The 14,252-nt window shown below is 48.7% G+C and overlaps 2 protein-coding genes across 3 annotated transcripts in view; one reads left to right on the top strand and one right to left on the bottom strand.

Annotated features, from left to right (window-relative positions):
- The window catches only part of Siglec15 (sialic acid binding Ig like lectin 15), a 13,205-nt gene extending 7,990 nt beyond the window's left edge, over positions 1-5,215 (top strand). The window contains exons 3-6 of the mRNA XM_010616584.2: positions 3-137; positions 864-1,235; positions 2,257-2,287; positions 4,018-5,215. Coding sequence (XP_010614886.1) covers positions 3-137; positions 864-1,235; positions 2,257-2,287; positions 4,018-4,099 — 620 coding nt within the window. The 3' untranslated portion in view covers positions 4,100-5,215. The remainder of the gene's footprint in view (positions 1-2; positions 138-863; positions 1,236-2,256; positions 2,288-4,017) is intronic.
- Positions 5,216-12,055: 6,840 nt separating this feature from the next.
- Positions 12,056-14,252, bottom strand: part of Epg5 (ectopic P-granules autophagy protein 5 homolog) — a 109,193-nt gene continuing 106,996 nt past the window's right edge. For both annotated transcript variants that reach the window (XM_010616582.3, XM_010616581.3), the window contains exon 44: positions 12,056-13,613. In XM_010616582.3, the coding sequence (XP_010614884.1) occupies positions 13,431-13,613 (183 nt within the window). In that variant the 3' untranslated portion in view covers positions 12,056-13,430. The remainder of the gene's footprint in view (positions 13,614-14,252) is intronic.

Here is a 14,252-nt window from a genome sequence, read left to right as displayed (position 1 = left end):
CCGCCGCAACGACCTGTCTCTGCGCGTCGAGCGCCTCGCCCTGGCCGACGCCGGCCGCTACTTCTGCCGCGTTGAGTTCGCCAGCGACATCCACGACCGATATGAGAGCCGCCACGGCGTCCGGCTGCGAGTGACCGGTGAGGCGGGCCCGGGTCCGAACCTCTCCCGCCTTCCCCGTCCCAGTCCGGCGGGCTGACCTGTGCCAGGTGCGATAGGAAATCCACGAGAACCAAGCCCTCTCCCCTCCCCCTGGGGGGCTCAAACCTAAGCCTGCCCACGGAAAGAGCTGGGCTGGGCCCCGGGAATAGCCGCTGTGATGCAGCCCTTGGACCGTGGCGGTCCCTAGTAGCTCGCAGACCAAGGGGAGGGTAAAACGAGGGAACGACCCTGACTATGACAAGGGCTGTATGCACCCGCAGTCCCCGCTCGCCAGTGATGGGCACCGTGCTAGACCCAAGTTACGAAGATCCCGGAGCCAGGTAGTGGTTCTCCACTCGGGCCCAAGTTCTGCATCACGACAATAATGACCCTTTAGCGAGCACCTGCTATGTATGGGATCAGGCCTTACTCCAAGCGCCCCAACGGGATTAACTTGCCACGTTTTCTCAGCCACTCCTTACTTGGAGAAACTGAGGCATAGAGAGGCGGAATGACTTGCCCAAAGCCACACTAGTATGGGGACCCAGGCAACTTGGCAACCAGAAGCCCACTCCCTCCTCTCTGAGCTCCCACCCACTCCTCCGAAGCACACAGGGGAGAGGCAACCCTTGCCTTTACCCGCTGTTCGAGCCCTGCGTCCTGCTTTCTCACCTGCCCAACCTTGGCCGCTACTCGGTGACCGCCGCCCGCTTTGTACCACGCAGCCGCGCCGCGGATCATCAATATCTCAGTGGTGCCCGGCCAGGCGCACACCTTCCGCGCCCTCTGCACAGCCGAAGGGGAGCCGCCGCCCGCCCTCACCTGGTCCAGCCCGGCCTTGGGCAATATCTCGGCCGCCTTGCGGGGCCCAGGTCACGGCTACCAGGTGACCGCCGAGCTGCCCGCGCTGACCCACGACGGCCGCTACACGTGCACGGCCACCAACAGCCTGGGCCGCGCCGAAGCCAGCGTCTACTTGTTCCGCTTCCACGGCGCCAGCGGGGCCTCGGCCATCGCGCTCCTGCTTGGTGCGCTGGGCCTCAAGGCGCTCCTGCTGCTCAGTGCTCTGGCCGCGGGTGCTGCCCGCCACCGCCTAGGTGGGTGAGCCCTGGACCCCCATGGGTGTGAGGGGCGGGCCGGACTCTCTCTCAGATAAGGCCATGTGGCTGACACCCCCCACTCCCAGCATGAGGGACCATAGCGTCCTTTTCGCACCTGTGCGTCATGTTCTTCTCCCTGAACCGGGGTATCGGAGCCTGGGCTCTGGAGTTCCCTTTGCCCCATGAAAGTGCTCTGCGCGGGCTGCAGGCTTTCCCCAGCACCACCACTCCTTACGTTACAAGCCTCTAGGGCCTGCTTTGTGCTGCCTTGTGCTGCAGGGCTGCTGGAAATACTGAGATGCCTAAGGCCGGGTTCCCTGTCCTCCGAGGGGGCTGAGTCAGCAGATCATGGCAGCAGGCTCTGAAAGGGGACCCCTAGGCCCCAGAAACTGTAGATGGCAGAGATTGGTATGATGTATTCCGGTGGGACCAGAAGGAAGGCCTCATATAGAATACAAACCGAATACGCATGAACTGGGACACAAGGAGCCAATGGTGCGCACCCGGCAGGAGGCACAGCATGGGCAGAAGTGTGGCGGCTTGGACCAAGGCTGTCCTTAGATTGCTGCCACACACTCTGGTCACTGAGCTGCATGGGAAAATTTCTGCATGTTCCAAGGAGGGAGGGACTTCCAGAGTGTGCTGTCCTCCCAGGTCATAACCACTAGCCTCAAACTCTCTGGGCATGAAATCTAGAATTTGTCATGGTTGTCATGACTACTACCCTTACTTTGCCCATTCTGGCCTTCTTGCTGGCTCTTCAAACTTACCAAGCATTTGTGCTTGAGGGTCCTGGAAAAGTGGTGTTAGACCCCCTGACTCCACCTCTGCCCACATTAACTTCTAGTCAGCTTTCAAGTGGAGGCCTCAGTGTAACTTTTGCAGAGCCTGTTGTCTGTGGCCTGTTGCATGTTTCCTTCCTTGGGGCCCTTTTTCGCTGTAGGGGTGGGCAGTGGCAGTAGGCGTGTAGGCTGGAGGCTGCAATGCAGACTTGTTCCTCTCTCTGTCCCTCACACAGAGCTCCCGGCCACCCAGGACATCCATCCTTGGTAAGTGCGCTCACTGTCTCACTCGGCTCACCTGTATCTAGTCCCATCAGCTAAGTCCCATCACCTGTACCTAAGTCCCATCTAAGTCCTATATGAGCTTTCTCACCACTGGCATAAGGAGAATGAAGAGGCACAGGACAGAGCCAGGGTCTTCCTGCCAAAGCAGACTCCCACAGTCCAGCACAGCCTTCCCTGGAAAGACAGGCCACACTGACCAACTGTCCACTTATACCACCCACCCTCAGGGCATGGTGCCCGTGGTGCCGACTGTGATACTTTCTCACTTCCAGGATGTTTCTTCTTGTAGTCCCAGCATTCTAAAACAGGCCCACACAGAAGCCACCACGGGGACACTTGTTCTCCCCAGCACAGCTAAAGTCTTCATAAACAAAATCTCATCAGAGGTTCTAAGGGCATGGCTTCCATGAGGGGCCTACAGATCTCAGCTAAGTAAGCCACTGACAGGAGAGCCATGCTTTCCTTCGCTGTGGTGTCTGCCCAAATGAAGGCTGGTGCCATGCTAAAAGAGAAAGAAACCAGCTCTGGACCTAGGTGCTCTGTGCCTGATGCTGGCTGGGCTGGGGCTGAGAGGAGCCCAGCCTTTTCTCCAGCTGCCTGCTCGAGCATCTCCTGAAGTCTCCATAACTTGTCACATGTCCATTTTCTGTGTAATTTACTATCACACCAAGAGCCCTGAATAAGAAAGCCAAGGCATTTTAGGAATTTTAAAAATTGCAAGTACTATGTAGCAGACACTGGTTTGGATGCTTATGAGAAAAATCTCTGAACTCACTTTCCAGGAAAAATTTAATAAGCAGAAAAAAGATTATCTTAAATTGTAAAATAAGAGATGTGAAGGGAGTGATGAAACAGAGTCCCAGCGGACAGGGTGACCACTGGGCTGTGGCCACATTAAATCAGGACATTCTCTCTGAGGACGTGGCATGAAGGGACCTGAAGCTGGAGGCTGAACCTGGGGTAGCCAACTCCAAAAAGGGGAGAGGCGAGAGGAAAGATGTGAGTCTGGGGGAGTCAGGTGTGGTCAGAGCATGGAGCTTGGGGTGGGAACCTGGGCAGCCGAGGCCACAGGGCTACTCTGAGAGTGACAGGAAGTCACTCGGTGGTTGAAGCACCTGGACAAGAGGGTCCAGGAGATCAGATCTGGGGGGCTGTGTGGCTGTTTGGACTGAGATGTCAGTGGTGGGGTTAGGGAGCTAAGACAGGGGGGTTGACCCAAAGGCAAGGTGGGCAGCTTATGGTGAGGGAGGGAACCAGGATGACCTAGGGTGAAGCTTGGGCCTGGGAGCTACTTCCTGGGATGATGAAGGGAGAGAAGAGAGGTGGGGGTGTGAGGATCACACAGTAAGGTAGACATGAAGGACTGAGGTGCCCATTAATGCGTCCCAGGCAGAAGTCTGGAAAGCAGTCAGAGCTCAGGTCAGGCCCAGAGACTTAGGTCTGGAGGTCAGGGACAGAGTCGGATTGTGAAGCCTCTGGCAAAATCACTTCCAGGAAACAGAGACTCTGTGGTACAGGATGCTGTCACCTACAGCAGCCCCTTCCTTACCGTGGCCCTGCCTCTGACATTCAATTAGTCCCCAAGCCCTCTTGGTTCCTATCTCTTGCTCCCTATTGTCCTCTATCTCATATCCCCTTGGCCTGTTGCTAGGGTAATTTAGGAAATCAGAGCCCTCCTTATTGGCTGGTCAGTCAACCTTCTTCTTTCACAGGCCCCAGGCTCAGGAATCCAGTTATGAAAATTTGGGCCAGATGAACTCCAGGAGCCCACAGTCTGCCGCATGTTCCCCATGAGGAGCTCCTCAGCCACCAGCATCCACTTGTGCACCTGAGAAGAAAAGGCCAGAGTGAGGTTTGGCTGCTACAGCCCTTCCTGGTTCGCAGGCACCTTGGCAGCCTTCAGCTGGGTCATCAGCGGTCAGAAGCCAGCTCACAGCAGTTCACCTGGCCTCCTACTTAGACTTCTGTTTCACAGCCCCCATGATACTCGTGCTAGTGGGAGCAGCATTCTGAGTGTGCATGTGTGTATGTGTGTGCATACCTTTATTGGTCAGCTCTCCTGTGACTGGGACAAAATATCCCACACCCACAGTTTAAAGGAGAGGTTTAATTAGCTCACAGTTTCAGTCCAGAGGTGGCTGGCTTCAAGGGAGAAATAAGTGTGTTATGGGGCAAAGTTGCTCACTTCAAGCAGAGTGGGGAAGAGCACCCTTCAAAGGCACTCCTCACCTTCAGCTGGGCCCCACCTCCTAACAGCACACGCAGCTGGGAACATCAGTGGGAGTCAGTTGAACACAGTACCCCCATGATCCAGTCACCTTTCTTGGAGTCTCATAATCCAGCCAAATTAACAACCTCTGCAGTCACGGTGGCTTTGTGTGCCTCCGTGTGAAACCTCTGGACAGCTTTCATCTTTTTTTCCCCTAGGCCACCATAGTAAAGCTCCAGGAACCTGGTCAGAGGGTCTGGGGGCCCAGGCTCCAACCTGCTCTACCAGGTTTCTATGTGGACTGGGATAATTTTTTTACCTCTTTGGGTCTCAGTTCATCCACCATTGAACATGAACAGTAATAGAATCTTCCCCTTTCGCTGGGGTCTGTGAAGATCTGAGGGAATAAGAGATGTGATGGGGTTTTTGCAACATACAAGGCTGTCTCAGATTTGACATGCAGTTTTCAGATGTTGGCAGTCACATCAGGCTTGCAAGAACAAAGCATTCCAGAGAAGATGCAGGTTGGGGTTGTGCAAACTGTGGTCTGAGGAATATCAGATCCTGGAAACTTGGTAGCAGGAGAGGCCTGGAGCCCCCACTTCCTGCCTCACTGTGACTGTTCCATTCCCTCTGCCCAGCTCTTACTGCCCCAGACGCTCTACAGTCTTGAGGTGGGGCCTCCAGGACAAGGAGCCAAAGACCCATTATCTCAAAGCATCTGGAAACTACTGTCTCAAGGGTTGGAAGCTAGGAGACTTGAGGGAAGCTATGAGACCCCGTGAACGAAACAGCTAGAATCTATGGTCCACATCCTACCTGGATATGTAGCCCAAAACCACTGGCACTCTCACCACATTCGCCCAAGTCCAATGAGGCTAACCTTATGGGGTAGATATCAATGTGAAATTATTGCTCCTATTAGGGGAGAAGCATGCTTGAGAGCCAGGTGAACTGACAAGACAGTGGATAAAGAGGCCATGATGCTTTTCTGGGGAGATGCTCTGAAGGTTGAGAAGTTCACTTGCGCCCCCTCCTCACCACAGCCTTTGCCAGGGCAAGTGAGTGATGGCAGCTCATTACTGAGATTCAACCAGAAGCTTGTCTGAGCTGTTAAGGGGAGTCCTGTGTCACCAGGGAAGTAGTTGGGTATACAGATGTGTGTTAAGAATATTTGCTTGCTCTTTTAAGCCAGGTTCACAGCACCCCCCCAAAAAAACCTGTAATGTAAATCACTGCTTATGTATCTGCTTTGTGCTAGGAACTGGACAAAGTATTTGAGGCTACAAATGAAGGAGCAACCTGTATCGGTCAAGGTGGGCTAGATTGTGCTTCCGTAACAAACCCCAAAAGCAGAAGCTGAAAACAATGAGTTTATTTCTTGTCAATGCTACAGGCGCATCAAAGACCAGCAGAGAGGCTTTACACATTGTTACTCAGGGACCCAGGTCCCAGAATCCATCATCTTTTATGTTGTGGATTAGAGGGAGAATCCCCTAGAGGGAGTTGGGTGTGAATCCCTGTTACTGAAGAGGCCAAGGCAGGAGGATGCCAAGTTTGAGAATTGCCTGCGCAATTTAGAAAGACCCAGTCTCAAATAAATAATCATAGAAAGGGTTGGTGGTGTAGCTCAGTGGTAGAGTGCCCTTGGGTTTAATCCTCAGGAACACACACACACACACACACACACACACACACCCTCCCGAGCCCCTCCCACAAGTGGTCACAGCTCCTTAGCCAGACCTAGCCAAGTTCCCTGCTCACTCAGAAAAGACTAAGCAGGGCAACCCCACACAGTACTCAGAAAAGGGACACTAGGGACATTTGGGAACAGCATCAGTGGCTCAACAGTGAGCCCTTTCAGAAGCTCTCAAGCTAGTGAGTGACATAGTAAATGGAAAATCATATATGGGTAGAGGTATCTGGAGGGCCCAGAGTGGGGCACATATGAGGGGTAACTTCCCCTGTCCTCGGAAGGCTTCCTGGAAGAAGGTTCATGGAAAGTACATGTCCACTATGCAAACAGAGAAGACCAAGGGGAGAGTGGAGGTTGGGAGGTAAGAAAGACATTCTAAGCCATGGGAGTCTGGGCAAAGAGCAGGTCAGGTGCACCATGGCAAAAAGTTACCAGAGCAGGAGGGTAGGGTTAGGGTGGGGCCAGAGCTGGAGCAGTAGGATACCCTATGCTGGGTATCGGGTGCTACCAGCCTGTATGTGCTACTTAGTCTTCTTTCACCCATGCAACCACTGCTTTCTTCAGAGCCAGGATGCTCTGGGCAGTGTCTCTCAGTGAGTTCCAAGGGGCACCTGGTCAGAACACTTGGGGAAGTTCGTCCAAATGCCCATTCTGAGCACCACTTGGACTCACTGAATCACAAGCTTGGAGGAGGCTGGAATTCTAAGCAAATTCTTTAGGTAACTTTGCCTTCATTTTATCATGATCATTGTTATTGTTGCTTTTGTTTTGTTTTTGCTACCAGGGATCAAACTCGGGTCCTTGTGCTTGCAAGGCAGGCGGCAGAACCACTGAGCTAAATCCCTGGCCCTATTATGATCATTTTTACATACACACTGAGAAAGTTGAAAAAGACAATCACCCATATGCCCAGCACCTCCATTCACCACACATTTCTCACCAAATGCTCCACGTGTGTGTGTGTGTATGTGTGAATCATCTCATCTCTAAGCTCTGCCACTGCAGTACTTCACGCCAAGTACCTTCAAAGAACAGAAATGCTTTCCTCCATACTATCACCATGCTTGGGAAAATCCACAGTAATTCAGCAATACCACCTGCCTCAGTTACTTTTCTCACTGTTGAGACAAAATACCCAACATCCACAAATTAGAGCAAAGTGTTTATTTAGCTCACAGTTTGTAGAAGTTTCAGTCCATAATTGGCTGGCCCCAAGGCAAGGTGGCATAGCAGACAAGCATAGCACAGGAGAAACAGTTCACAGTGGGCAGAAGACAGAAGGCAAGAAATTATAAGTGACCAACAGCTTCTTTGTGCCCCTTTTATATTGTCTAGCCTACCGGGCTTAGGGTGGGTGCCAAACCAATCAGTGGACTGCTGTAGTAATCACACACCCTTAATCCCAGCATCTTACATTCTAGGCCCAGCCACCTGTGCAAAAGCCCCACCTAGGACTGCATGCAACTTTGGGGAACATCTAGATACAAATTTCCCCCAGTTGTCCTCCAAATATCTTCTTTAGCTTGTTGCTTGTAACCAGGATCCATTTTGACTCTAGATGGTTCTTGGGCAAGCAGAAGTTTAAGGCTCACTCCATGACAGTCCTGACATTTGTTTCATAGTGCCTAAGTTCAGGGGTGCTGGCTAACAATATGGCAGTCCTTGCTGCAGGATTTACACTTGGGAGAAGAGCTACTTGGGAACAGAAGTACCATTCTCTCGAAGGCCTCTGATGCAGCCGTTCAGGCAGTGATGGGTCATGGGAGCTCACTGAGGGGCAGGTACCCCTCCCTTATCAGTGTGCACCTTGTGCATAGGAGCCTCCTGCTTGGTTTCCAGATAAAGCAGCTGCTCCAAAGGACAGGAGTGAGGATGGTGAGGGTCAGCACTCAACTCTCAATCCATCCCCTGGGCTGACCCTGTGACAGATCTGAGTGGAGCAGAGCTACCTGTCCAGCCACATCTGCCCTCTCACAGCACTTAGGTTCTGCTGCTGGCAAGAAAGGCCAGAGACACAACACCCTGAGCCAGCACAGTTGGACCACCTTTCCTGGAGGACAGGAAGTGAAGGGAAGAAATGACCTAGACAACTTAGTGTTTTCAAACTCAGACTTCTCAATACGGTACAGGGGGAACAGGGTTGAAGCTCTCCACTTTCTTGTCCTAGTACCACAGGAACACAAGTCTGTTCACCAGCCATTCCCCAAACCTTAAATTTTGTGCTTTTATCTGGAAAAAAAAAAAAAAGTCAAGCCCAGGACAGAGCCCCGGGACACAGCCCACACCCAGAAGGCTGTCCCTGGGAACTCCTGAATTGATATTAGTCCCAAATGGAACATGCAGGCTCTCCCAGCATTCCTCGTCCCATTTAACATGTCTTACAGATGTTCATGAAAATATTAAGGAGCTCTCTGGCACACCAACAATGAAGGCAGATTTCTCAGAGCAGACTCTGAACAGGGACACTGCCCTCTGCCGGCACCCCTGCCCACCCACAGCGCCCCTCCCCACTCCCACCTCCAGACCTTAAAAGCTTCTGTGCAGCTCTAAGCTGCCCACCCCATCAAAACTTGAGCGCACAATGTGAGGGGCTCTCCTATCTCTCCAATGGACTGCTAACCGCCCCGTTACAAATTCTCTTTGAAATGGGAGGGCTTACCATTGTGGCAAACATTACAAAAGATTTTGCCCATTACAAACTTCCTAATTTAAAATTTTTCTTAGTGTGATTTATATATGAAAAGGAGACTTGCCAACCTACTTGCCCAAAACAATGAGAAAGGCCCACCATGGGTAAATTAAATTAGAATGGCTTATTTGCAGAATTTTAGCCAATCCTCATTTCTTCCTGTTTCTATTATATAAAAATTCATCCTTTGTACAAGCATATAAAATGTTGAGCAAGGAAAAAGTAAATCCTGCACATTTAATGACTAAAATAAAATTGTGGGTTTTTTTTTGTGGGTGTTTTGTTTTGTTTATGAGAAGGTTTTACTATGTAGTTCAGGCTGGTCTTGAACTCACTATGTAGCCCAAACTAGCCTTGAACTTGTGGCAATCCTCCTGCCTCAGCCTCCTGAGAGCTGGGATTACAGGCATGCACCTCCACACACCCCTAATGTTGTGGTTTTTTATAGGTCACATTAGACAAGTGGGAAGGAAGAGAGCTGAATACACTGAAGTACTTATCTCCAACAGAGTGGCTTTAAATCCTTGAAAGAATTCTCAGTGCTCAGTGAAAGATATCACATCAGTACATTTAAAAAGTAAGTTGTAGGCCAGGGATTTAGCTCAGTGGTTCTGCCTCCTACCTTGCAGGCTCAAGGAACCGAGTTCGATCCCTGGTACCAAAAAATAAATAAATAACATAAATAAGTAAGTAAGTTGTAATCAACAAAATTTCTTAGCAAATTCATTATTCCAAAAGAAGATCAGAAGTTTAGTTTTCATCAGGTTATTCTCATAAGAAATCAGGAACCCATCCAGAGTGAAGGAAATGTTCTAGACCACAGGATGCGTGAGGCCTGTTGTAAAACACATCATCACTGTAGAGCAGAACAAAGTGAGGATCAGTGCCCCTCTCTTAAATCAAGATCTTTACCCAGCTCGATCCAGACACAAATGGAAGATCACAGAAGGGGAGTTTTCTTGTAAAGCAACACATACTTCCCCAACACTGTATTCTCCATTTTGTTTATAAGACAAAAGAAAATTGAGCAGAGAAACAATCAGCTACTACCTCAAAATAAGCTGTAAAGCTGGCCCCTATTGAAGAGCATGCAGTAGTAAAAGATTAAGTGCAGACCAAATGCCTACTACTTATGCAGATACACAAGGAGACCAGAAGTGGTATTAACTTCAGGTCTGGAGTTGGAACTTAGCACAGTTTAACACTGTAACTGCCAGACCTGATGCTATCTCAGTGTTCAGAGAACTAAGTAAATGGCACTGCTGGGACCATACAAGTGTGACTGTCAGGGCAGGAACCAGGATAAGGCAACCAAGACACCAAAGGCTTTTAGAGAAGGCGACAAAGCACTCTTGGCATCTACAAATGATGACTTAAAATCTATACCCTCTGTGCTTCTTTGGTCCTAGGCCTAACCCTGTTACTCCCAGGCACAGTAACATGGAGGGATTTCGGCACTTTTTCCCATGGCAGTTGAACATCAGGTAGAAGACAACTAATGAGTTTGGGGCATTTAGCCTGGAAAGAACTAAACTAAAGGTTGGGGGTCAGAGATGTGACCAGAAGAGTAATGTCTGTTGAGAGGGGAGCACAAGAACAGCCCCTATTTGGAATACTTCCAGGAACACCCACAACCAATGGGGAAAACTGCAAGGAGACATCTTGGCTTGCTATAAAGCAAAACTATGAGCACAGGATGTTGGCCAAATGGAGGGGAGACTAAGGATTCCCACTGAGAGGTAAACTGAGGAGTGTTTCTGTCCTCTCTCACTGTCCATGCCTGTGATCCTAGGACATTTGCTTCCTGTTCCAGGAAAAGTTTTGGGAACAAAAAACTTAATGATGAAGTGTATCACCTTCATCCAAGTAGAAGATGGGCATGGACACACTTAACCTGTACAACAGAGACACACTAGTTTTAGTGATTACTCATAAGGAACATGGGAAGTTAGGCTAGGGTGAAGTTGAAAGTTGTATTTTCTGCACTCGATTTCCTCCATATCGAAGAACAGAGAGACTTAGATACAGCTTTGGTAAAGTGGAGGCATATGGTGGCTGAGCCAACACACTGATCATGAAATGGAGAAACCAGCCATGCTGGGGAGCTGGGAGCAAGTATGCAGGACTATGGGCCCCTGCTTGACCCGCTATCACACTGTACAGAAATGTGGCAGGACCTCTTTGCCTGAACACCCTGTGTTTTCCAGGTTTTTGCCTTTCGTGGTTCTAGTCGAGTGGAGCAAGGAAATGGAGGGATCCAGGCCACTTCTCTACCTCATGTTTCTACTGCAGGATGAGGTACAATGAAGGGAGAAGAGGCGCTTTTCACTGGAAGCAGAATACTGCCGTTTTCCTCAGAAAACATTAGACATTGCTGGCCACAGTGCAGGAGTTGAGCACACAATGGTCTGCCTTCTACACTGTTGAGCCCATGAGCAGGCCCGGGTCTTGCTTGACCCCAATATCCACATGTAGTGCCAGTCACTGCCTCTGAAATTGTGGCCCTGTGTACTCCAGAGGTTAACAGTCTTTTTAAGCAAAGGCTAATTCCTGGGCGAGCAGCAGGCATGCTGGCCTGTCTGCAGCCCTTCCTTTCTGGAGGCTGCTAGCCCAGGAACCTAGGCCATGACTAAACCTTCCTATGTTAGATGTGAAGGAGTAAAACAGTAAGCACTTTTACTGACCCTCTCTGAAAACAATTACAATGTTGAAGTAAATCAGATGACATCAGGCATACAAGTTAACACCAAATTTAACAGGAGCACTTCTCCAGTTCAGTTGTATCCCTGTAATTCAGATCCGTAGGCATCACAACCAAAGACTGATTTTATTTTTTAATAATTTTTATACATCAAGTACCTTATAAATATTATAAACTTTCAAAAATTAACAGATTAATCATAATTATCTTTAAAATGTGCATACTTCATTCAAACACTTCACATTCTAGGATATCAATAATTTCATCCTCCTCAAAGAAAACAGCACTTATCTCCTGTCCTAAAGTCACTGCTGCCAAATCAGCCAATTAAACTGTCCACAGCTTCTAAAATTTTCTTATACATAGGAGGGGAAGACGATTGATTTGAAAAGGGACAACAACAAAACCAAGGGAAGATGAGATGTGTCTCTGTGAGATAACACCTTGTGGCCTACAAATTAAGGCAATGAACAGAGATGTTCTTTGTCAGAGCTCCAAGGTTTGCCTACGAGGCAGGATTATTGTGTCGATAAAGAGTTCCTACGAACTTCCAAATGTGGGGGAAGCACTCTGAAAGGACATGTGGGAAGAGACTAGTATCCTGTTAACTATATTCTTATCTCTCTACTAAGAGATGTTGGTGACCCTTTAGATACTCTTAGATAAATATTCTTGGGCTAAAGACAACCCATAAACAAAGACACATTCTGTAAGCTGAACAAAAAGATCCATTTTGAGTTGACAGAATTACAAATATGTTGATTGAAGGCAAACTGCTAATTCCTAATTCCTGGAGAAAAAAAAATGAGCAAGAAGATGGCAACAGAACAACACAAAGTTATAGACAGGTTTTGGTAATGATTTTAACAGAGACAGAAGGCACACCGCTATTTAAAATAGTCAAATTTTAGAAATTCTCCCAACCTGGCCCAGTTTCCAGGACAAGTATTTCAGCAGGGAATGGAGAACCAAGTGCCCGGTCTCCCTCTCAACGGTGGGGCATTCAAATTGCAAACCTGGTGTCTGTCATGGATTGCAAACTTCAACATCAACGGGGCCAAGGAAGTAATATGAACAGGGAGACCCCAGGGAATGGAGGGACCTGGTGGCTGAAGGAGTCGACCCTGTCTGCACTCACCATCCTGTGGACTAAATAAAACACATGTGCACAACATGTGCACGTCATCACAGAGCACCAGCTGCACCGCCCAGATTCCTACGGGCACACACGGTAACCGAAGCAGGCATCACCATCTCTGCTGTCCACTATAATCAAGAGTAAGTGGCCATGCTTTGCTCATGCCTCGCTTTCACTAATTCAGCATCTTTATATCCCTTCTGAGAGAAATAACATAATACTTTTAAGAGGGTGTCTTCTGCCACATTTGAGAAATGCAGAAATTCTCAAAGTTGACTTTTTAACACTGGAATACAAATGGGGTTCAAAACAAAGGGCTCTATATGACTCCCAAAGCAGTCACATCTGGCACAGGAGTCCTGCTATTTAAATAGAAGTGGAGACATATAAAGAACTCCATCTAGGGGCCTTGTGATGTGACTGGGACATTCAGTGGTTCGGTACCCAAGTGGAACTTGGTAAATTTCATTTGTGGTGAAAATAATGAAAAAGCCCCAGAAAGTTTTAAGAAAGAACATACACACATGCATGCAAGCATACTTACTCACACACCCAAAAACGAGTGAACGGCTCCCAGTCAAGTACTTCTTGCTTGAACTGGGCTCTGCAGTGAAACTGAGCAATTATTTTTGCAAAGCAAAGTTAAATGTAAACATAAACAACAATGAGGTTTTTCAAGAGCCTTAGTGTTACTATCGTATGTTATCCAAATAATGCACTTCAGGATAGAGACCGTTAACGAGAAGAGCCAGGAAGCTTTTCCCATCTTGAAGACAATGTCCAGGATGCTTTATAAACTGGGCAGCTTGCAATATCTGATCCTGGTATTCAATATACTGCTTACTCAGTGTCATGGACTCAAGAGCAGCCAGGGCCTGGAAGATAAGTCAGACAAAAGGTTATACATGCACATCACCATCTGCCCCAGGTAGAACAGTCCTACCATCGTCATCTGGTTTCACCATGAGCCTCGAGGGAAGGAAGCCAAGAGAACCAGAGTCAGTTCAGAAGGCAGGCACTGATTAACCCAGACAGGAGGCCTGAAACCCAATCCTCTCTCCTTTTGCAGCCTCCTTTAGTGCTGTTATCTCCCTACCCTGTCTTGCCAAGAGCCACGGCAGCAGCTGGGCTGGTCTGACTGCCCACCAGCCAAGGCACTAGGTGCATCTCACTAAGGTGAGACCTGTGTAGCTGGCCACTGGATTGGTTCTAAGGTTGGAAAATAATTAATTATTTAATAATTAATTAAACTGGCTAATTCAATGAAATTCTAAAGAAAATAGCTAGGTGCTGCCACAGGTAAATGATATGAATCAGCCAACAAGCATAAAGTATAGGTCAGTTCCTTCCAATTCCACATAACAAATAGCACAGAGGTAAGGGGAGAAAATGTTCTTGGATCTCTCTTCAAAGAAATAAAATAAAGTTCTTTGGTTCCATAATTTTAATTTTTCCTTCCTTCATAGAAGGGAAGGGGAAGAGATTGTACATGAAGGAAGCAAAAAATGAGAGGA

Source organism: Fukomys damarensis, unplaced genomic scaffold, assembly GCF_012274545.1.
Source record: "Fukomys damarensis isolate Sample0158 unplaced genomic scaffold, DMR_v1.0_HiC HiC_scaffold_30, whole genome shotgun sequence".
NCBI classification, from domain to species: domain Eukaryota; kingdom Metazoa; phylum Chordata; class Mammalia; order Rodentia; family Bathyergidae; genus Fukomys; species Fukomys damarensis.
This window is presented reverse-complemented; position numbering and strand designations above follow the sequence as displayed.